Source organism: Megalopta genalis, chromosome 1, assembly GCF_051020955.1.
Source record: "Megalopta genalis isolate 19385.01 chromosome 1, iyMegGena1_principal, whole genome shotgun sequence".
NCBI lineage: Eukaryota > Metazoa > Arthropoda > Insecta > Hymenoptera > Halictidae > Megalopta > Megalopta genalis.
Genome location: NC_135013.1, coordinates 28,499,928 through 28,525,301, shown reverse-complemented (window position 1 = coordinate 28,525,301; position 25,374 = coordinate 28,499,928). Strand labels below are relative to the sequence as shown.

General features: G+C 39.8%; 1 protein-coding gene across 4 annotated transcripts in view; it reads left to right on the top strand.

Moving 5' to 3' along the window:
• LOC117222301 (ras-related protein Rab-37) overlaps positions 1-25,374 on the top strand; it is a 172,929-nt gene that overhangs the window by 60,030 nt on the left and 87,525 nt on the right. For all 4 annotated transcript variants that reach the window (XM_076524891.1, XM_033473929.2, XM_033473930.2 and 1 more), the window contains one exon: positions 872-982. In XM_076524891.1, coding sequence (XP_076381006.1) covers positions 872-982 — 111 coding nt within the window. The remainder of the gene's footprint in view (positions 1-871; positions 983-25,374) is intronic.

Below are 25,374 nucleotides of genomic sequence, written 5' to 3'. Positions count from 1 at the left end.
GAAGAATGTCACTCTCTTTTGCAACTAATGAGAGAATTTTTTCACCATTTCAACATGCTACCGTTTGTCGTTTCCTATAACATTGGGACGCTTTACATCTCTTTTATTAACATTTCACTTCTTTCAATCATGTTACGTGAATTTAACCTCCGTCGACAGGGAAACGGTTAATTGGTAGAAAAAATTTCATTTCACTGTCTCATTACGAGCTCTGCTAATTTATTGTCGTCTCTCCAATAACATTAATACTTTGGCTACCATACTAAATTAAATCGAAATTTGCAGAAATTTGCACAAATTGCTCAATCGAAAATCGCACAAAATTAAAATATTTTATTCAATTAAGTTAAAATTGAAAAGTTAGATTGCACGACGTCGATTGTAACTATGATACCTTGACACAAAGCGCATTCAACACAATTTTAGACTACGAGAACTATGAGCGAGAAATGATTCTTATTTGGAAGCGACAAAGACTGTTAAAACTGAATCGATGATCAACCGATTATGCAATCGCGATCATTTTCGCGTTCGCTTTTCCAGACATACGCGCGATTGCGAATTGCGATCCTCTTCTCGTTTTGGCCGCCTAACTGTAAACGCGCGTGCCCTAAGCTGCGAAATTATGTTCTTTGTTCCTCGCGAGCGAAACGTTTCATTGATTCACCGTAACGAAATTTCCAACGAAGACCGTCAATTCTCCTAATGAAAGGTTTTACCAAATGAAATTGATGATAGGTGCGCGATTGCAGTTTAAAGTGTTCCATCGGCGAGTTCGGAACGTTTGCTAAGGAAACGATGGCATTCCGCGGAGATTGGCTTTCATATGAACAGAGAGTATCGTTGAGCAAACAATGTGCTTTATTTGCAGACGATTCTACTCGGCGACAGCGGAGTTGGCAAGACATCGCTGTTGGTCCAGTTCGATACCGGGAGATTTCAGCTCGGGAACTTCGCAGCCACTGTTGGTATTGGCTTCACGGTACGTACCAAGTCAACGGTCAATATTTACTCATTTGTTTGGGCGAAAGACTGCGAGCCTTTATTACCGCGTCGCGATCTTCAATCGGTGCTCGCTGAATTCGTCCGTGTCCGTCGTTTAAGTACGAACGGATGCGTTCATCGCGAACGCATAAAACTTCGCAGAAGTTGTTACTTCTCTTCGCTGTCGAACACAGCGTTTCCAGCGGAGGCAAACTCGCGTTAACATCGAGAAACCGTCTTTCGCCTTTACAAACGTTCGGACGCGATTCACTTGCCTCGGCGACAGCGTTCTCCAAATTGTGCTTCCGACGAAGTTCAACAAATCTTCGGACTAATAACTTCGAGGCTGACCTTCAAATAGTTTTTTTACTTTTCTGGCATCGTCGAAACAAATTTTCTTTACAAACGCGTCGCTCTTAACAAATGACATCGATCGAAACTCGCGATCTGAATCGACACCTTCGACAATTTATTCTAGAAAAAGCGCCGCGTACACGGACAATTTGTTGTATACATTTTATTACGCGTATCTCGAGGTACGCAAAAATATTTTTTCCATCCGCCTTCTCGACGAAATGGCGTGGCCGGAGCCGTTTCATGGAGCTCGGCCGGTTAAGTCGAAGATGTCGAAGATCGGCTATAAATTGTCATTTAAAGCAATTCGAGCGTTTCGAATGTTTCAAGTAGCGCAATCGCATGAGAGATGCGCTTCAAATGTTCTTGGCGCAGCAGCGGGGAAATGAATTTTAGCGGGACCAACAATTTGGGGAACGCCGAATCGATCGCGATAAGAAGTCGCGGAGAAGCGCGCGCGACAGCCGCGTGTATCAGCGTCTGCCAATGCGAGCAATGCATTTATGTACGAAGCCAACTGCCACGAGCTGCTTTTACAGCCAGCCCCGCTGATATTTACTCGCGCGGCAAATTTATGGCCGAGACCGCTCATTCGCGTCGCTTCCTTGTCAAAGCCGGCCGTTTGATTTCTTCGCGATTCCGCGCACGGACCCGGAGTGGGTGCTACTTTATTTTAGGATGGGTCAACGCTCAACGACACACAACTCAGCCTCATTTTGTTCCCATTGATCCCCCATCGGCGCTCATCGCCGATTCCGTGAAATTTACGCGCGGCTTTAACGCTTCGGCGCGGGTGCCATTTTATTTTCGGACGGACGCTTAGCGCATCTGGATTGCTTCTGGGAAACGAGAACGAAACTATTCTGTGCTCTTAGACGTGGGAAGTCGCTCCTTTGTTTCCCGTGTTCCGAACATTTATAATTTTATTTGCGACGACGATCTGCCCGGCGCATTATAATGCAATTAAGCTGCATGTTCGCCAAAATGATTTGTTGAGTTATCGATGTTTAATTTCCTGTATCGTACTGTCGTAAGAGAGCTGTATTATTTTTTACTAAGTTCATACAGAATATAATTCTAGCGTTTTTCCTTTTTTGAAAGCGTAATATTAAATTTCGTGAAAAATATGTCGAACAACAAACGCGAACGAACAGCAATATCCCAGCGAACGGCATCGTGCAAACAATTTGATCATAGTTTCATTGAACGCGCCTTCAAGATACACGTTATAAATTTTATGGAGCGTAGCTCGCCATTAAACGACGTTACGACAACTGCTAATTAAACAAATGTTGAACGAATTATAAGCAAAAACATAACGGCATCTGCGAGATGTGCAATAGAACTACTGTATAAATATTAATGTGGAAAGGTTATGATAATTATGGTAATGCTGTTAGGTCATTAAGCATGAAATGCATCCTTTACTCCATAATTTTACTATTAATTCTATGCATTTCGTGCTTAATGATCCTCGTCGTATTACACAGTTTTAAGAACGATCTGAGAAAAGTTTCGAACTTCGTCGATGAACGAAAGAACGGAAATCAAATTGTTAACCGGGATCTCCGAATTCGTAGCGCTTTTTTTCGACGATTCTTAAATTGTGCCACACTGGGTTCAGCTAGTTCGGTAACAGTTTAGCGTTAGTATTGTTCGCGGAAATGAGGATGCTGGCCGAAGCATTGCGTTTCAATTTCATGTCGGTGGCGTAAGTATCAAATTCTGTATAATTAGGTAAATTGGCATGATTCCGCGCGAACGCCGCGCCGAACACGATCCGCGCCGAATGAAATTATCCGTTCGTTACCCGGCCGTGCAGTTTTTGTGCGGCCGAATTCAAAAGGGCTCGGCAATATTAATAGCGCGCGTCGAATATAATTTAGCTAACTGAAAACCGGCGAAATAGTGGGCCGCGTGCACATCGAAGAAAACCGCGATAACGTTCACCGGTGGGTGGGGGGAGGGGGTAAAATTCGATTGTAATTCACGGGGATATCGCTCGCGTCCTTGTTAAATACACCGTGCCGAATATTGCAAATAACAGATCGCCGGCCGCAAAAGCGTTCGGATCATTAAATAAACCAATGTAGCGCGCCGTCCGCGAAACTAAGGCAAACGTGACGTTCCTGTGTAACGCGGGACACGTGTACTGTGTACAACGGGACAAATAAACGCATTACGGGGCACCGCATTACCGTCATTGGCTGTCGTTTTATTGTGGTTCACTGTTCGCCGAACACAGCCGCTGTCGGTCCCATTCCGGGGACACGCGAAGCTCCGATATTTCTGTTCGACAAACAAGCTCGATGTGAAATTCAGAGAATAGAAAAATGGTTGGCTTAGAATCAAAGTGATAAAATCTCTGTGATCACCAGCAAATTTTCCTTCGTCCTTCCTTAAATAAAGACGAAGCACCCGCATTTTCTCTAACGCCAAACCGGTCAAAATGAATGGCTTCTGATTTTTCTCTTACAATACCTGATACTATAAAAATATTTTTCTTGGAAATTTTTATACGAATTTATTCATTGAAGCGCCTGTTATAACAAACAACGTAGGGAGCTTGAATAAATACAATATTGTCATTGCTATAAAACGATGTACAGTGATGTCTCTCTAATCGACGCTTAGATTGTCCACGAAAATGGACAATTTAGGAAGAGGAGATACGATTATTCGAGCCTTGTGGCTCATTTTTTATGGTTATCGATTGTCAATAATTATATTGGGTTGGCCGATTTGTTCAATGAAATAAAAAATTTTTTTTACTTGGAATGAAGTTTAATCTCTAATGTATTTTCCATTTTGTTCGAAGACCTTTCGCCATCTCTCTGACAACTTGAAAATTCCACGCTCGTAGAAAGTCTGATCCTTTTCGGCCAAAAACTGAGTTCAGTGAGATTTTACAGCGTCATCATCGTTAAAAGTTTTACCACGAAGGGAGTTGTCCAGGGATCGAAATAAGTGGTAATCCGATGGCGCGAGATCAGGGCTATATGGTGGGTGTAACATCGATTCCCAACCAATATCCATCAATTTTTGCCGAGTGGACAAAGACGTGTGCGGCCTAGCATTGTCCTGCTGGAAAATGACACCTTTACGATTGACCAATTCTGGTCGCTTTTCCTTGACCGCTGCATTCAATTTGTCCAGTTGCTAACATTCACGGATAATAAAAAATAACATAATAATAATAACAATAATAATTTTATAATATAACATTTACAGATATCATAAAAATGGGAGTGAGAGACATCTATAACTGAAATCGGCAATTACTTAGTTGCCAACACAATAGAAACGAGCCGCAAGGCTCGAATAATCGTATCTCCTCTTCCCAGATCGTCCATTTTTCAATACAATTTGAGCGTCGGTAAGGGAAACATTGCTGTACATTGGTCACGTTCGGTAATTCCGACGTTAATTAACGAGGAGGCGAAAAGTCTGCATCATTTTCTTTGAAACCGCCATTGATTCGGCACCGGACTATTTTCAGATGTCTGATAAATTCATTTACCGGCGAATTGCCACGTGGGAATCAATGTTGTCTCGATGGTGCCCGACCAGCGAGTTACGATACTGCACTTTCGAGTCGCGGGAGACAGACGTCGGTGTCGAAGGCGACGGTGTGCCGTATCGTCGAGAAAGTTGAAATTGCTCTATCAAGGTGGCCGGTCGGTCGCAGATTTCTCCTGTAACACGTGTCCGTCTCGTGATGGCCGTGTCTCGTCGCGACCCGGCTTTCCCGCGGAACTTTCGTCTCGTTACGAGCACATCCCGGCGCGACCCGCGCGGGAAATCGCGTTCCACCGGCGACCCGCGGCGACCGGATCCGAGACGCGCACGGCGACGCTTATCTGCGAGTTAATTGGCCAAGTTATTCGCGACAGGGTGCGCGATCCGTGGCATCGCTTAACGCGCCCGCGAAGCCGTTTCGCAACGCTTCGATTACGCGAGAGGACCGTTTAGCGATCGCTCGTCGACGACCGTTATCTGTCTCTGTCAGCGTCTGGCTCTCCGGCGTCGCGTTCTTCGTTTTCGCGGCTCGGCTCGACCGGTCGACGTCTCCCGTTTCGAATTTTTCATCCTGTAAATTCATGCGCGAAATAAAAATTGCCAGACGGCTGGCTGTACGTAGTCCGCGAATATCACGCATTTATGGCGAAAATATGTCGGTGAAATATGAAACCTCGAAGACGCCGGACAAATTTAGGAACATTGTTGCACCGTTTACGATCGATTCAAATTATTGCTAGAGTAAATACATTTTTATTTCATTTTTTATTCGGGCAATTGACTTGGAACATTTTTACTTTGCGCAAATATCCGCGGTCTAGTCGTATGTGACCGAGAGAATTCTTTCATTAATTAATGCGCGAAATAAAAATTGCCAGATGGCTGTACGTAGACCGCGAATATTATGCATTTATGGCGAAAATATGTCGGTGAAATATGAAACCTCGAAGACGCCGGGCAAATTTAAGAACATTGTTGCACCGTTTACGATCGATTCAAATTATTGCAAGAGAAAATACATTTTTATTTCAATTTTTATTCGATTAATTGACTTAGTCGTATGTGACCGAGAGAATTATTCGATTAAAATCGGAAACTGATTGTTATTGTAATTTATTTATCACGCTAAACTTTGTTAAAAAATATGCGAAATACAATACGATTACAAAAAGCGATTGCTGTAACGTTTTATTCTTACACTGTTTGAACGAATTGTTTTCATTTTGTGTGTCTTTTGTGGACACTGGCGTGGCACTTAACGGGTTAATTATTCAGCGTTAATTAATCATCATATCTGTATCATATCTGTAACAAGTAAACGCGTTTCATAGTTCCTCTATTATTCGAGTATACTTTGTGTATAGACAGTTGCATATACAGTACGATTTATTGCATGAATCAATAAGTACTTAGTCCAACACGTTAACCAAGTAACATCCATTATCCGTGCACCAATATCCTACAGATCATTTCGAGTAACCGAGGTTCTATTGTATTTATACGTAATACGTTGTGCGTACAGTTCGGTATTGATTGCACTTAATAACCTGTATTTACATTCCAATTGTAACCTATACTATACAATCTATGCGTCGACGATAGTAAATGTAGTCTCTATGACCTGCTTCTGATAACGAACGCTGAGATCTTTTTGTCCGAATAAATCCGTTCGCATAAATAACGAATACGTAAAATTCCGTTGTTTTCGTTATCGAGCGCAATAAATCGATCATTGCAAACTGCGGATCGTTATGCAAAATAAGAATTTCCTATCTCGATTGCAATAAACTGAAATGGAATAGAAGTTAATTTATTTTGACGACAGATAGTTCGATTATATTACGAATATATTAAAAATGTTAGGTTTATAATTATTTTCATAAATACTATTGTATAGTGCATTATTAGTACATTATTTATTATATTAGTGCATTATTATTAATATTAGTGCTAGATAAACGAATTTTATATGCCCAATGGAGAAGGCAAATTGCATTTCATGCTAGGAACCCATTTTTTATATCTGTGAATTTGCATATTTCTAGATTTTTACTTTATTTTCCGCTTACGAACAAGCGGAATCTTTTTTCTATTATTTTCCAAAAAATAAATCGAAAGTAAAATCCAGTAAATTTGAAAGTGTTTTTATTAAAAAAAATTACGATTTAAACAAGAACGGGTCTCATATTACGCACGTTCGTCCTACCGTTTTGTATTTCTCGTAGACGCTTTTGCGAGGAATACGTAAAATTCGCAGCTCATTCGACAGAAATCTGAAAGATCCACGACACGCTCGCGAAGGATCGAGATCGACGAAAATTAATGCAAAATGATAATTCCACCGCGAGTGAAGGTGGCTCCGATTGACATCTAAAAGACGCGCGATTCCGTCACCGACGACGCCGGCGCGCGGTTTTCCTGCGACTACCGGCCTCGTTCGCGTATCCGACGTAAATATTCGACATTGCATATTCACGGTGCGTCGAGGCGGCGTGCTACTCCATTATGTAATTACCGGGCCGAACCGACGCGGCGCTTATCTCGGCGCCGCGCTCGATCTGAATTTCATTGACTCCGCGTCGACGCCGCTTCTAATAATTACATAATTCCCAGTATCCCCCGTATCGGCTGGGAATCAAGGCGGTGACGGTGCTCGATCGCGATCCACAAGCTGGATCGTTCGCGAGGCCTTAATCCTGGTTTCGTGCAACAAACGATCGAGCATATCCTCGAATACGAACTGCGATCGCACGATGAACTTCTTTTTTTTTTAATCCGTATCTGTTATGGTTTAATAAATAGCATTGCGAGATACTTCTGTGTACGTTCGAGTATCAGTATGCCGGATTTTATCGAGGCGTGGATAACCTAACGCGTGTTACTTGTAAATTATACAGGATACGAGCAAATTTGGAAAATACAAGAGACATCGTGTATATCAGTAAATATTAATAATATTTGATATTAATGTTAATAATATTATTAATACATGTATTATATATAATATTATAATATAATAATGTTATCGATATTAATAATATTATTAATACATATATTATATGTAATATTATAATATAATAATGTTATCAGTATTAATAATATTATTAATACATATATTTTATACAATATTATAATATAATAATGTTATCAATATTAATAATATTATTAATACATATATTATATATAATATTATAATATAATAATGTTATCGATATTAATAATATTATTAATACATATATTATATGTAATATTATAATATAATAATGTTATCAGTATTAATAATATTATTAATACATATATTTTATACAATATTATAATATAATAATGTTATCAATATTAATAATATTATTAATACATATATTATATATAATATTATAATATAACAATGTTATCAATATTAATAATATTATTAATACATATATTATATATAATATTATAATATAATAATGTTATCAATATTAATAATATTATTAATACATATATTTTATATAATATTATAATATAATAATGTTATCAATATTAATAATATTATTAATACATATATTATATATAATATTATAATATAATAATGTTATCAATATTAATAATATTATTAATACATGTATTATATATAACATATAATATAATAATATTATCAATATTAATAATATTTTAATAATATTGTACTCTGCGTTTAACACGAGGAATCTTTCAGTAAATGAAAGGAATTATTTCTCTCATTTTGGACTCTGTAAAATTAATCATGAACATTTTCCATAGAAATCCGTGGTCTAATTGGATTAATTAATACGAACTTGTTCCTGCTACCCTAATTAATTTGATCAAATCCCATAACATTGTTTGGCTACATCGCGCTTTTACATTTAAGAAATTCCCGGCGGTAGTCACGATGTTTCCAACGAAGTGAAGAGCTACGATTAAGTTTGAAACTATTGCAGAAGCGTTTTCATGTATTTAACACTGAAACGACCCAGCACAAAACGTTAATAACGTATATTATTTTATAACAACAACAAGTTCGGATTCGCTAGAACTTCGCACGATTTTTACTATTAATATACGCTTCAGTGAAGAAGTTTTTGTACAAACAAATCTCGCGGAAAGATTTGTATAATTTCGATAAACGTGAATGAAAGAAATTTGAAAAGAATTATTTTGACTCGTTTGGTAGTTTTCGCGTTGATAATTACGGAACCGAACGATTGCAACGTTAAACGTAGGAGGAAAACCTGACTTTTACTTTGAAGCCTGCTTTTTCTAGAACGATTTTAACGGTATCAACGGCACAACCTCGTTTCAGCTTGTTTGAAACTTGGTTTCGCATCAGTTTTGATTCCATCGAGCTCCAGCAAACTCGGTCGGAAATTTTTCCAGAAACTATCCCACGAATCGGTTCCACTCTCCGGCTTCGCCTAACTTTCGCGGGATTCTCTCAATTCCCAAAATCCACTCCTACAGGAATACCCATTACAATTCAAAGTTCGCGGCACCGGTACATAACGTGAACTCCGACTAATGCGTTTACGAGAAACCTCCCCTCCGCCGTGATCGATAGGGCGACCGTCTTTTCTACAAATGGCATCTGGATGGCAAACAATAGCCGAGCGTTTCTACATTTTCGTCTGTTCGATGTTGTCAGCAAAATCACATTACATTTTCAAGTTTTTATCCCAATATTGATCCACAAAGTTTCCGGTCGTACGTACTATTTTGTTCAAATGTGTTTGCAATAATTTTCATTCGTTTTTATTTGATTTAGTTTTTAATTTATCTTTCCTCTCAAATTGTTCCTGAATGATAGACTGATATAATATAATTATTGCAATGATCTTTTTATTTCACAGTAATAATTAAATGAATAATAAAAGAAGAATTTAAAATCAACATCATAGGGAAGTTCTGAATCAATTTTTAAGAATAGTAGAAAGATTATTGTTACCTAAAGGTCAGTATGAGTATAATAAATGACAATATAGCTAATTTGGTAGGTAATTTTTTCACAGTAATAATTAAATGAATAACGAAAGAAGAATTTAAAATCAACATCATAGGGAAGTTCTGAATCAATTTTTAAGAATAGTAGAAAGATTATTGTTACCTAAAGGTCAGTATGAGTATAATAAATGACAATGTAGCTAATTTGGTAGGTAATCCTTTCACAGTAATAATTAAACGAATAACAAAAGAAGTATTTAAAATCAACATCCTAGGGAAGTTCTGAATCAATTTTTAAGAATAGTATAGAAAGATTATTGTTACCTAAAGGTTAGTATGAGTATAATAAATGACAATGTAGCTAATTTGGTAGGTAATCCTTTCACAGTAATAATTAAACGAATAACAAAAGAAGTATTTAAAATCAACATCCTAGGGAAGTTCTGAATCAATTTTTGAAAATAGTAGAAAGATTATTGTTCCCTAAAGATCAATTCGAGTACAATAAATGACAATGTAGCTAATTTGGTAGGTAATTTTTTCACAGTAATAATTAAACGAGTAACAAAAGAAGAATTTAAAATCAGCATCCCAGGGAAGTCCTGAATCAATTTTGGAAAATAGTAGAAAGATTATTGTTCCCTAAAGATCAATTCGAGTACAATAAATGACAATGTAGCTAATTTGGTAGGTAATCCTTTCACAGTAATAATTAAACGAATAACAAAAGAGGTATTTGAAATCCCAGGGAAGTCTTGAATCACTTTTTCAAAATAGTAAAAAAGATTATGGTCACGCAAAGATCAATTCGAGCGCAACACGTATGTAATTTATTATCGTTTAAAATCTGTAAAAAATTTCGATAATCTCCAAATTTCTCTTTTAAGGATCGACGCGTATTCGACGAGTGTTAATCGAAATATCTGCAATTAAACGGTCGAATGAATAACGCGAGTGTTCGAAAGCGTTTATAAACGATCCTGTCACGGCACAATTTATCATCATTGTAAGTCTGATTCGATCACGCGTAATAAATTTGCGACTTCCGAGGCTCGTGCCGGATGACAGGAGAGTCGCGTCATCGTTAAAAGGACCCCGGTTTACGGAACGTTCCGAGCGTTCACGCCCAGCCGGCAATATCCGTGGCCGAAGTGCGAGTCCGAAATTAGAAACTCCGCGGATCACGATTGGCAGAGTGGTCATTATCAGGTAATTTCGGGTGGCACCAGTGTCGAGTTATTAGCGGAGGACACTCGATCAATCGCGAGCGGCAGTGGGGAAAGCTCGCGCGAAACCGCGCGAAGAGAAGGGTAACGATCTCCGCGCACGATGAATGAAATAAATGATGAAGATGGTTGCCCAGAGGGGAGAAGGAGACCCTGCTTGACAAGTGGGCCAAAGGTTATCCAAGCGTTTCCGGAGGATCGGGGTGGAGATTACCTCTCGCGATTGGTTCGCTCACCGAAACCCGGGAACTCGGTAGAACAATTGCGGCTAGTATCGGAACTGCCAATAACTACTCCACCAGTTTAGGAGATATTCCTGCTTCTCAAAGGCAAAAAGTGTGTTAAACCGGAAATGATTAAGTGGCGAACGTTGATTACTTGAGCCGGGGATTTATTCGTCCGGGAATTGTCTCCGTAGAATTGGAATTCTGTAGGAAATGCGTATAGAAATTCGGTCGGGAAGTGCAATTTGTTACAAATGTGATTAATGTATATTGTTTTGTAACAATGGCAAGATCGGATTTAAACGCGACAAACGTATATTGTTTTGTAACAACGACAAGGTTAGATTTATGAGACTAATGTACAGGCTATTCCATAATTATATTAACAACCGAAAAAGGATAATTCCTGAGGTGATTTGAAGTAACTTTTTCCTTAGGCAAAATGCAATCCGAGGCTTTGTTTACGAGTTATTAACGAAAAACCGTGACCAATGAGAGGCGAGATCAGTTGACGCGAGGCGGTGGAGCCAATGAGGCAAATGTCGGGAAAACCCGTCCGCTGGTTGGCTCGGCCGCCTCGCGATAACCGAACTCGCCTCTCATTGGTCAGCGTTTATCGTTAATAACTCGTAAACAAAGCCGCGGATTGCATTTTCCCTAAGGAAAAAGTTACTTCAAATGCTCTTAGGAATCACCTCTTTCCAAGTGTTAACTTAATTACGGGACACCCTGTATATTGTTTTATAACGGAGGACACACTGACGACAAGACTGTACATTTTATTCCGGAAATTGCGAACGTGTAATTTGACGATATACAAAAGAAAATATTCATTTATTTAAAGATATTCATTTTTCCCATTATTTAAGTCCTTGATAAATAATCTAGTTCTTCGAGGAAAATATTATTTACAACTTAAAAGATTCTCGTATGTAAAGGGTTAAACTTGGTACGAGTTCTGATATAATATGTTCGAATAATGAAGTTCATCTAAAAATTTGTTCCAGAATTATTATTATTACTATTATTACTATTACTATTATTACTATTACTATTAGTAATACTATAAATAAGTAATAAATAGTAATAAACTATTATTACTATTATTATTACTATTATTATTATTACTATTAGTAATTGTTGAATAAAGTTTATTTGATTCGAGAGTTCCGATGTTAATCTTTTGTTGAAAAACAATCCCCGACATAAATTCCTAGACTATTTTAATCTTGAACAACAAAAAATCCTCCAATAGTTAAACTCTCAACAACAAACACTTCTTTGTATCATCGCGAGCATCATCCCAAACATTGCAGCAACCGGATGATTGAAAACGTCCAATTTAAAGCGCCTCCGATCGCAATCCCACAAAACACAACGGTTCGATCCATGAAAGATCGACTTATGGCTGGTCACGCGCGCCGCACCAAAGACCGTCCGCGTGCAACAAAATACGAGCCGGTGATTTTTGCTTGTGTCGATCTACCGGGCATCGAGGCACCTCGCCCAGCTGCTTCGTTCGGAAGACCCCGCATAAAATGATAATGGAGAAAAAAGGTAAACAAGCGGAGGAGCACTTCGGTGGACAGCGACTTTTTCGTACGGGATCATAGGAGCACTTCATCAACGTCCATTGTAACGTCGGGTGAAATCGCGTCGTCGGCGGGTCGAAACGATCGGCGAAAGAAAATAACCGTTCGCGATGATCGGCCACGGGAGCATCGGAAATCGAGCCGAGCCGAGCCGAGTCGAGCCGAGCCGTGCTGAGAGTCGCAGCCTATCGAGGGTTGACGGAGAAAGGGGCAGAGAGCAATAAATCAGCCGGGGCTGACAGTGCCAAGTGGGGCCGGGCCGCGTGACGAGGCGTATTCGAGGCTTCTCCTCCTTTTTCAGCTTCGCTCGCACCCCCGCCCCTCTCGCAGACAGCTTTCTCTTTCCTCCCACGCGCCGAAATTTAAAGCTGGATCGCGGACAGTCGATTTAGCCGATTGCGCAACCCCCACCAACGCACACTCTGCGGTGTAATGGACAAAACCGACGAGCCTCGAGAATTTAAATTACACACTTAATCACAAGAAATTAATAAATGTGCACAGAATTTAATATTATCCAGCATTTTTACCAAGTTTGCCCGAGTATTGTCAAGAGTTACACTAGTTACACTCTAATATAATAATCTAATAAAATATAATAATATAAATTTAAATTACACACTTTTTTTTAATCATAAGAAATTAATAGATGTACACAGAATTTAATATTATATTACAGCATTTTTATTTTTATTATTATTATAGCATTTTTATTTTATTTATAGCATTTTATATCAGCATTTTTATACCAAGTTTATCCAAGTATTGTCAAGAATTACACTAGTTACACTCTAATGTAATATAATAATATAATAGTATAATAATATAACAATATAACAATATAATAATATAATAATATAATAATATAATAATATAATAATATAATAATATAATAATATAATAATATAATAATATATTAATGCAGACATTTTTATAACTTAAAATGTTAATAACAGAACGTAGATTTCAATATCTTAGTGCTCCCTATGTTCTTTTAATTCATAATTCTAATCTATAATGTTACATAGAAACAAGTACGCATAAAATTTTGTAACACAAACAAGAATCCGTTCTCAGTTCAAAAAACATTCAATAATGAACATCGTAAAAGAATTACTAGTCTAACAAAAAACGAAGGTAACCTCAATTCTTCTCGATAGAATTGCAACTTTCTTTGCATTCGTTTTTCTAAAAATTACGCGTACAGCTTTAATAACGGTGAAAAAGAAAATGTTAGTAAAATTTGTACGCGATTCTGGAACATTCGAAGCAATATTTCCAGGAAAGATCTATTGGTAGCATATTTGGCACTCGATTGAACTGTTGCATCGCACGAAATTTTCATTTTCCAACGAAAAATCCCGGCAGGGAAGTTCTGGCGCGGCCGGATTTCAAGCCCGAACAGCCAGATTGATACCGTACACTCTACAATACACTCTATATATACACGACAGACGTCCTTGTCATGATCTCGGCCGTATTTTCAGCTCCGACGGAAATTTAATACCGTTCGGCCCTTTGTTTCGGCAGAAATCAATTTTCAATCCAATAACCTGACCCGAATAAGTTTTTATTGGCGTGCAGAGAATTTTGCTTTGAACCGGTCGGGCCGCATGATTTTGCGGCAGAAATCGCTCTCCGCAACTTCGTTGTTTCATAACAATCTGTGCATGCGTACGCGCGCTGTCTCTGTTTCTCGAACAGCTTTTGTGCCGACGGAGGAAGCCCGGAGTGGCAGTTCTCATTAAAATTATTTATTGTTCCCATAAATCAAGCTAAGTAAGATCTTATACGCGCGGTTGCAAGCGCTCGCCGTTTCTTCGCCGTGGAATGCGCGCCGGCATTAAAATTGTGAGAACATGATGCGAACGTTGCGAACGCCGCGCGAACGACGGGCGCGCGTTTACGCGTCATTTGCTGTCCTTTGTCGACGAGGAGGCGAGCAAATTTATGAGATTTCTATTTGATCGATATATTGCGAGCCGATAAAGAAGCGTCGTTGTTCGGCCTCTCCCTGGTAATGGATCACGTTCGACGTCGCAGAACGGACGAAAGAAACGCGAAACAATAAAGACGTCACCGGTGAAACATCGCTGACATAGATTCGAACGAACGTCCGCGATGCCTCGAATTACCTGGGTAGAAAGTGATCATTGTAACGTGCGTATCGAACCCGTGAATCATCGACACTTCCGTTTGTTCGGTGCGCGCCGAGTTGCCCCGAGCTCGTGAAATATATTCGAGAAAAAAAGAAAGAAAAAAGGAAAAAAATAAATATACGAGTCGTGGTTTCAGAACGCGCCGTTGCGTTGCAACCCATTTCGAGACATTTGTACGAGGTCGTTGGAAAGTTACATGGCTGCTGAAACGACCCGGCAGAGACGATGAAAAATGAATCATGCGGTAAAGTCTGCTCGACACTCATTTCTTCGCCACGAACGAAAATAATATACATAACAAATGGGTCATGACAGAAGGGAATATTTGAAGTAATTTACTAATTCCCCGGATCGATTTTTACGATTTCGTGCGATGGAAGAAATCGCTTGCGTGAACGATAATTAAAAAATGTTCATAATTATGTTCGTTATTGATATAAGAAGTATTTTAGGCTAAATACAGTTTTGCTTTGTGTTTAGAAAATTATTCATGAGGATCGAACATTGCATAAAAATCTGCTACACATTAGAATTCGTGTTTTCGTTGACAGGAAATTGCTATCGCTTTTCCTCTTTTAGGATTACTTCTCTAAAAAAAAGATAGTCTTATGTATCCAGTTCTCAAAATTACTTTAATCAAATAGCCTAAAATCAGCGCAATTGAGTGCATATTTTTCCCCCAAAAATATATATATATATATATTTATTATAATTATATATATTTTTTGGGGAAAAATATGCACTCAATTGCGCTGATTTTAGGCTATCTGATTAAAGTAATTAGTAATAAGTAATAGAGGAAAAATATTTATATATATTTTTATATATTTTTAAATATATATATATATAATATTTTTATATATATATTTAAAAATATATAAAAATATATATAAATATTTTTCCTCCATGTTTACTTCAAAATTGTCATAGTTAAGAAATACAATTGAAAAGCAGGGTAGATCGCAACAATCTCATTTTTTTTCAAATATGAATACTATATAATTACATCCACCGAAACGATGGTTATTTGTTCGGAATGATCCTATGGTTTTCTTGCACGGTGCTTCGAGAGTTTCTTGCGTGGCCATCGATCCCTCGGCGTTTCATCGAGGGCGCTCTGATGCAGGGGCTAGTCCCGCGCATCCCCGACAAATATTTACCCCGTAGGAAATGCACAAAGGGGGGTGAATCAGATCAGCGATTTCGCCGATCCTCGGCAAGAACGATTGGCTGCGTTTACGGTTCCGGGTGTAGGATGATAAGCGCGTTCCAAGATGCATGATCTGCAGCCATCCGATTTGCTCGTGACGTTCTAGACAGGGGTGAGTGTCGCGGGAGAAGTATTAATCCTCGGACGTGATTAATCCTCGTGATTCGGAGTATCGTTCATGCGAAAGCTCGTTGCGCACTGGAAACTTATTTAATACTTTGACGGCTGCGCTAAAAATCTCAAGAGTTTTTATTTAAATTAATTTTATTTAAATTAATTTATTTGAATTAAGGTATTTAATTCAATTGGATGAAAATTGTAAAGCCAAGTCATATGACATCAGTTACTTTTTTTTAGCATTCTTAACTCTTGCGAATCTTAATAGAATTGAGAAACTAGAATGGGGGGATTAGCGTGGAAATGAATAATTTAAATAATTCTGTAACTCGCATATGAGTGACGCGACAGTCAAAGCGTTAATATTGAAAACTTAGAGGGTCGTAGAGATGCGCGTTTGTTTACACAGTTTTCTCGTTAAATTCAGCGATGTGAATTCGATGTACAGTAATTTCTCCCGAGAATGCCAAATTTCGGGTTGCTGTGAATTTCCCTGTGCTGGTCTTACGCCTATGTAACTTATTACTACGTCGAGACTAAGGGTTGTTCCCGGAGAACAACACAAAATGGTCTGTTTAGATATGAGTTAGATAAGAAAAACCGCAGAGCTACAAGATGCGGGGTAGGTACAGTAAATTCTCCCTAATTCGCGCTGAGATTGCGCACAAAAATGGACGATTTGGGAAGAGGTGATACGATTATTCGAGCCTTGCGTCTCGTCGACATAGTTAACGTAGTATTGACAATAGTTGTTAACAATCGGTAACTATAAAAACAAGTCGCAAGGCTCGAATTGCCTTCGAATCGTGTCATGTGGCCTCCGAATTGCCTTCGAATCGTGTCACGTGGCCTCCGAATTGCCTTCGAATCGTGTCACGTGGCCTCCGAATTACCTTCGAATCGTGGCAAAAAATTAGAAATGAAAAAGTTAAGTCATCGTTTTTGTTCTAGCATTACTATGCATTCATATTACCTTATAACATATCAATAAATATTATTATTACTATTTATTATCACTCGAATCGAAAAAAAGTTTCCTTCGCCAACTAAAAAATTGTACATTGCATCATTCTCCACATCTCTAATGCATTAAATATGTTTCACAACTTTTTAAAGGCTTGCATATGCTAAAATAATCTATAACATTAGTATTATCCAGAACGAGCAGAAATATTTGCAATTTTATGCAGTCTTGCTAGATTAAAGTAATTTGTCAGCAGTCGTAACAGAAATTATTCGAAAATATCACACCGCCAATTGTCACTATTTTACACTCACGCATTAAGAACGGACAAAGAGCGAGGTCCTGACAAATCGTCTCGCATAAAACGGTCGCAAGAAAGTCTGAATTTCCATGCGACAAAACGGTGGAATAGGTAATCTTCGGGCGGATGCAACGCACACAAGAAGAGCATATCCGTCGCGGATCGCAAAATTTCGTACCACCGACGAGCTATAATATCGCGGATAAAATACCGGCCGATCGGTACAATCACGCGGGGAATACTTAATCCGATCGAGGAATCGGAACGACCGCTTGGGAATAAGTTATAAATCGAGCGGCCGTTCCGATCCGCAATCGGCGATATCGGGTAACGTCCCGCGCAAGAAACGGACCGGTCCCGGTTCAATTATAAATCGTCGCGTGCTGGCGGTCGGGCCTGGCTCGGGCTCGTTAAAAATCGTGGCAAATTAAACGGAATAGATAAGATCGGGACGGTTCTGGTGGCGGCGAGGATTCGCGGGACTTTTTTGCGGCGTTCCGCGGGACTCGGTAGGCTCGACGAAAGCAAATCGACATAAATATTGATAACCGGTGGCCGTGGACGGGCACGAGGGAAAAGGCCGGTGTACACAACGGGAGGTTGGCTGGACGAGGAAAGAGAAAGGGAGCCCGAGTTCGTGACCAGAATAACGGCCGGCCGGACCTCGTGCTCTCCGCGGCGCATGTACGAGCAAAAAGGTTCAAAAGCGATTCGAGCAACACTCCGGAGCCGTCTCGAATCGGCTGCAGGCTCGCCGCAGTGACCGCACGTCCGCCACGATCGGCGAAACATCCTCGGCGTGGATGGTTCCGAGAGGGTTGGCCCGGTCCGCTTCGCAACTTTCCACGCCGAAACTCTGGCTGTCGCATGGTCCGACGAGCGGGCTGCGGAGTTTTATGCGAAATAAAAATTGTCTGTACTTATCGCAAGCTGCGTACAGACATTTATTTCCTTCTTTTTCTTTTAACAATGTTAACGAGTTCAAACGAACGCAATAGCATTTTTAAGTATTTTTCAGTTCTTTAACGCGTTGACTGCCAGCCACGAGATAACCCGTCGACGCGTCTGTTAAAGAGTCATCGTTAACGATAAAGCGTCGCGAAAAGGATTTATCTATCGCTTTTTAACTTATTCTTATTTTGTACTCGTTATCGCTTGTTACTTATTACTATTTACTCACTCGATGGACAAATAATAGCGTCTAGAACAGATTTCTTTTCAGCAGCTTTCGACAGCACAGCTGAACTTATGAACCGGATTTAAACATCGATTCTTCCGCTGACGCGTTCAGAAAGGTTGAAAAAGTGACCAGCACCGGCCATCCTCGCGTTTCAATTTTTATTTCCCGAAACGGACGAAGCAATCGCTGAAATTTGAACCGATAGAACCACGTCCCTTTCTCGCCCGTAATGCTTCCGTCATTCCCGGTGACAGAGCTCTACTAACGTAACGCCATAAAACGCAGAAATTGTCGCTTTTAACGCGATCTATCCGGACAGCGACTGCGCCATCCTCAAATTGCGAGCATCCATCACCCAGCGGCGGTCGCCACTGAAAAATCGACCCCGCGTTTCGCTGTCCAGGAAAGTGTTTTTCCAACGATTTGCAAACAACCGAAGGGAACGTTTACGCTGAAACGTACGCGGAGAAATCGAACAACAGGCATTCCGACTGGAATGTTTCGACTTCGTCGCGCAAACGTTCCTCTTGTCCCCGAGAAATGATCTTCGCGTTGTCGCCGGCGATGATTCCGCGCGCGGGAAGAAACTTCTTCGGCGGAAGAAAGGACCGCGGCTTTGAAGAAGAAAGCGGGAACTAGGTGTTTGGTAACGATTCTAAGCGTAAAACAATTACCCGTGAGAGAGACGTTCAAGAAGCAGGATCGCCTCTCGATTATTCGTCGTGTCGTCCGAGACGACTTTCAGCCTCGTTGTTCCCGTCGCGGGATGAGGTAATCGCAGAAAGGGAGATCCGATACGAGACGGACGGATAACGAGTTTAAGTTGCCGTCGTGGAAGAAGACGCTCGTCCCAGCCCGAGAAATTCTAAACGAGCTTCAACGAGCTCGTTAACGAGCACGATCGCGGCCCGACGAATGAGTTTTCAGCGTTGTCGTCGGGTTTCGATCGAGCACCTTACCGAATCCGGCTGAAATCTGCGCGAAAGGCTCGAACGTACGCTCCTACGACATTTTTCTGGAATACGAATTGATCGAGCTTCGTGAACCGAAATCTCTTCAGAAACAGCGGATTCGTTCTTTATTCGATCTTCCTCGTTGTAATTGCTATACTGCACATTTATGTGCATATATAGATTTTCTAAGTATTTTACGTTATTTCATTAGACGAATTCAATTTAACTTTTTATTCAATTCAATTCGATTTGATTTTGAATTTAATTTAATTTAATTTAATTTAATTTAATTTTTAATCTAATTCAATTTAATTGTTACATTATCATTAGCTTATTACGATTATTAAAGGAGAAACGATATTTTCATCTAACTTATTACGTAATTAATTTAGATCATTTTTATTTTATATATAGTGATTATTATGCACAATGCGATAGCAGAATAGCAACCTAAATCATTGAAAATTTCATAAAATCTTCATTACGCCATTTATTGTACAACAGTCTCGATTGATCATTAAAGTCAATACGTGTAACATTCTGTGAAAAATTGATGTAACAAAATAGTGCTTGACAACGTGCAATATCTATGTCTCGATATCGTGAAACACACTTACGCGTCTGATTTTTTTAAACAACTCGGCACTAACTTACGAGGTGTCATTCCGCGGAGCAGTTTCCGATACACGTGCAAAATTTCACGCGTACAGGATCAAGCACCGTTCATTAAGATCTACCAACCTCGTCGTTAAAAACGGAATTTATCGTCGCCCCTGTCGTTCATTTACTCAATTTCGAATGAATTTTAATTATGTATGCTTATGGAAACGTTCGCGTACGTTCGATATAAAAACGTGACACGGTCAGTTTTCGCACCGGGCTCGCTGCGATCGTTTCGAATTAATTAATGCCGGATAGCGGAGGAGAACGACGAGCGCGATCGCGAGCGGGCCCGTCCAAATCGGAAATTATTGAAATATACGGCTCGCCTTACGTAACCGGCGGATAGCTCGTTGTCCCGACGAAACTGCATTGGAAAGTCTGGCGAACGATGAATTTATGTAAGCGGTCGCGTGGAATCGCGTGTATTACCAATGACGTTAATTGGAAATACGGGCGCACTATAAAGAGTGCCCGAAACAGAAAACAGTGGCTTCGGTAAGTCGTCGATGGAGAAGGGCACGATTCCGTTTTCGTGCATTGTGCACCGAAAGTGTCCTTCCTTAATCTTCGATCGGGACCGCATTTGGTCTGGCAGATGCGTGGCATGCGAGCTTGAAAGTAACGTCGCTTTCTAATTGTCCTTTTATTCGGTTCGGTAAATTCTTATTGCGATTTGAAAATGTATACGCTGGCCAATGGGTGTGTCACATTTTCTATCAATTAGTTCCAGTTTCTGATGCACGCGTTTCGCACGAAGTTCTCACTTTCTCTGATGCTCGTCGACGATTAATTTGAATACGCTTCGAGACAGAAAATGTTTTAACTCCGTTCAGATGTAGCCGGTGATTACTAGAAACGTTTAACGACAGTTTCGAAAGTAATCTTTGTCTATAGTTTGTTTTTATGCAAACACTGAGTAATGAAGAATGGCGTATAAGTGCGTTCGTAATGGTTTTATGTCACTACGATATAACATTTTATGCGATTGCCAGTGATTACAAGAATAGTGTGTAAGTGCATTCATAATTATTTTCTGTCACTACGATATAACATTTCATGTGATCGTCAGTGATTACAAGAATAGTGTGTAAGTGCAGTCATCATTATTTTCTGTCACTACGATATAACATTTCATGTGATCGTCAGTGATTACAAGAATAGTGTGTAAGTGCATTCTTAATTATTTTCTGTCACTATGATATAACATTTCATGTGATTGCCAGTGATTACAAGAATAGTGTGTAAGTGCAGTCATAATTATCTTCTGTCACTATGATATGTTATTATTATCATTATCATTATCATTATCATTATATTATTACTATTATTATTATTATTATTATTATTATTATTATTAATATCATAATATGTTATATCATAGTGACAGAAAATTATTATGAATAAAAATAAGCTTTGTATAAAAATAAAGCTTCTCGACAGAAATTTACGAAAGCATTCTCGTCAACCGGAAAAATCGTATTGTCCATTTAAATTTTCAATTTTTATTGAAAAAATCGCTTTCGTATACCACGGAACACGATATCGGCTGGAAACATTTTCGGTGTAATCTAAAACCGTGCAAAAATTTGCGAAAAATTTCGGGAGCTCAGATAATTCGACGCCACCGCTCAATTCCCTTCTACCCCAGCGTTTTTAAAATTACAAATCTCACGACTGGGAGGATAAAAGCACCCGTTGTCCCACCCCGAAACTCTGATTTCTCTGTCTGAAATTGAATTTCTGCCGCATAGGAATGCTGTTCCACCATGTACGGATTTATTAAATTCAAATATCCAATTCGGCAGAACTCCAGCAACCGCGGGGGGCCAGTCGAAACCGCGGATTTGCATGAAGATTCATCGTCCGTTTGTTACCAACAATGGATCCCGGGCTTCCAGGCGGATAAAGCCGCGATAAACGCACGGCAGCTCCAGCCGGCGTTACATAATTTTTCTCGTAACTGGCGTTTTGATGGATCCGCGCTAAGATCGTCGGCCTCGATTTATGTAACAGCCCCCCGGAGAATTTACGCCGACAGAATTTACGTAAAACCCTGTGCCCCCCCCTCCCTCCCCGCCCGCTCGGCTAGCACCCCGCCGAAGTATTTACGCTGAAAATTCGCGGCAACGTCTGCGCACGGAAGTGCATTAACCGCGACACGTTAATTCTCTCACGGGCCGAGTGCGCACGACAGGTTGTCGGCCCTTATCGCGATCCAGACGAGAATCGCTGCTTTTCCCGCGGATCTATCATCGATATCGTAGACGCAACGCCACCGATTTCGCCGTTAATTAGTCGGTCGGGCGATCAATGGTCTCCTTCAAGTATTAGCTCCGACGAATTTCCGCGGAAATCAGTCGTTATCTTATCAGAAGCTGCCTATTCTGATCGACGCCGGTTTTAATCATCGTTTCGGTTTACAGTCCTTCGATTTATAGAAGTAAATCCGATTCTCGATCTCGGAATGAAGACGAACGAACCTGATTTTTGGCTTAAGAACGGAGACGAATGAAGCTGGTTTTTGTCTCGAGAATGAAGACAGATAAATCCGGTTTTTCTCTTAAGAATGAAGCCGGATAAACCTGGTTTTTGTGTTAAGAATGATGGCGGATAAACCCGCTTTTTGTCCCCAAGTATGAGAATGTGGGACATTTTAAGCGATCAGGGGGTACCATTGAACGTTTTTGCGCATTCGGAAATCGTCTTTCGTAGATTGAATTCGAGATAGCAGGCTCTTTCTGCCGCGTTTGCCACGTTCGTTCTTCTAGGAAGCTCGGGGATCATAATGTTAAGTTAATGGCGTCTGACGGAGGTGAATTTCTTTTCGATAGAACGATCTTCATTTGTTCTATGAAATGCCGACAATCATATGGCGTGCTAAAAGTCCAACAAAATTGGATCTGATCGTGTAATTATTCCTGACGCGATAAACGCAAATTTAGTACATGTACTTTTTGTACAAATATAAAATAATATAATAAAAATAAATAAATATATATATATAGTATATATTATTATTATTATATATCATATTTTAGTATATATAAAATTTGCATATATAATAATAATTATATTATATATATATTATATTATATATCATATTTTAATATATATAAAATTTGCATATATAATAATAATTATATTATATATATATTATTATATATCATATTTTAGTATATATAAAATTTGCATATATAATAATAATTATATTATATATATATTATATTATATATCATATTTTAATATATATAAAATTTGCATATATAATAATAATTATATTATATATATATTATTATATATCATATTTTAGTATATATAAAATTTGCATATATAATAATAATTATATAATATATATATTATATTATATATATTATTATATATATAATAATATTAACAACCAAATACATGATGAGAAAGCAAAAAGAAACATAGTCATTAAGGATTACAACTGTCCCTAGATTATCGAAATATCAGGCCGTGCGTGGTACCGATTAGTATTCGACTGTTTAGAGAGGATACAAAGATCGTTCGCTTCGGAATAGACCCCCGAGCGTCAGACGAATGCAGATGGCCTCGCGAAACGCTTTCCTTATTTCCCGTAGAGGTAATGGTAACCGAGGCGAGCCTGTCCTTGAACATAGCACCTCTGCCATTTTGAAAAGAGCACGGCGGAACGAAGTGGGAGGCCCGTGGACGGACCTGTGTCAGGGGAACATCCAACATCTGTCGGCCAGGTTGAGGGTGTCTCGAGCCGAGTCATCTGACCGCTCGCAGAGTGCAAATAAGCTCTTCCTCCTTCCTCCTCGTGGTTCTTTTTCGTCTCACCCCGGGTTCCCCCGTAATGGCAGTGGAACACACTCCGTTTGTAAGCCACGGCCGCCGTTGCCGTTGCCTTTGCCTTGCGGCCCGAAGGCGTCCCTATGTGTTTTCTGTATCATGCGTCCTTAGTTCCGGGGGGGAACGGAGGCGCCTCAGGGTGGAGGATGGAACCGAGGCGGTAGCGACGCGTTCGAAAAACAACCGTGACGAACAAACGGAACTCCGCGGCGAACTCCCATTAGTCTCTTGCAGACCGAAGTTCTAGCTTTTTGAATGCTGGGTATACACAGTGAAAGAACCACGGTGGCCGAAAAACTACCGCGACAGCTGCGAAAGAAGGAGAGATAGCATCTTCGAAGATAGGGAGAAAGTTCTTCGGGAGATTTGCTCCTCGAGGACTCTGAATTATCCGACGGGATTTCGAAGCTCCGTGTTTCCGCTCAGCGATTTCAAGGTTCATTGTTCTCTGGGTTTTTCGCCGTCAAGTCTTCCGTGAATTCAAATCGATCCGTGTTTATTCGGAACAGTCTTCGAAGGTTAAATTCTTCTCGGGGAAAGTCTTAAGGGGATTCGTTAACGGGATCCTGAAGAACAAACGCAATCACGTGGAGGTTCCATCGGTCTCGAGTGCCTGAGCCGCCTCTAAAGAAAATAGAACGGATTCTGGGAAGACCGAAGCACTTTTAAGAGAAAATTGGAAGATGGCGACGGTGTCGTCGAAGCTGACCGGACAAGACAACTAGGAAATTCCCTAATGCGTTCCTGAAGGAGTCTCGAGAGGAAAAACATACATACACATATCGCGTTTGCAAGATCGATCGCAAAGGGGATAGTCGAAATTACGCTCCCTAACCTAAAGATTACGAACCCGTGAATCTCCGTGGATCAATACGCGATCGTGAAATAAAAGGTCAAAGTGTCGAGGTGTCGGTAGAAAAAGCGGAGGGCCTGCGAAGAGGGAAATTTCGAACTAATGCAATTTCTTCGCACGTCCGACGAACGTTTGAGAACCGCTATAAAATGAGGAATCGTCGAACTGCGAACGATCCAAATAAGAATAATGGAACGATAAAAAGCGAGCACAAAAAGCGAAGCACTTTTAAGAGAAAATTGGAAGATGGTGACGCTGTCGTCAAAGCTGACGGGACAAGACAACTAGAAAATTCCCTAATGC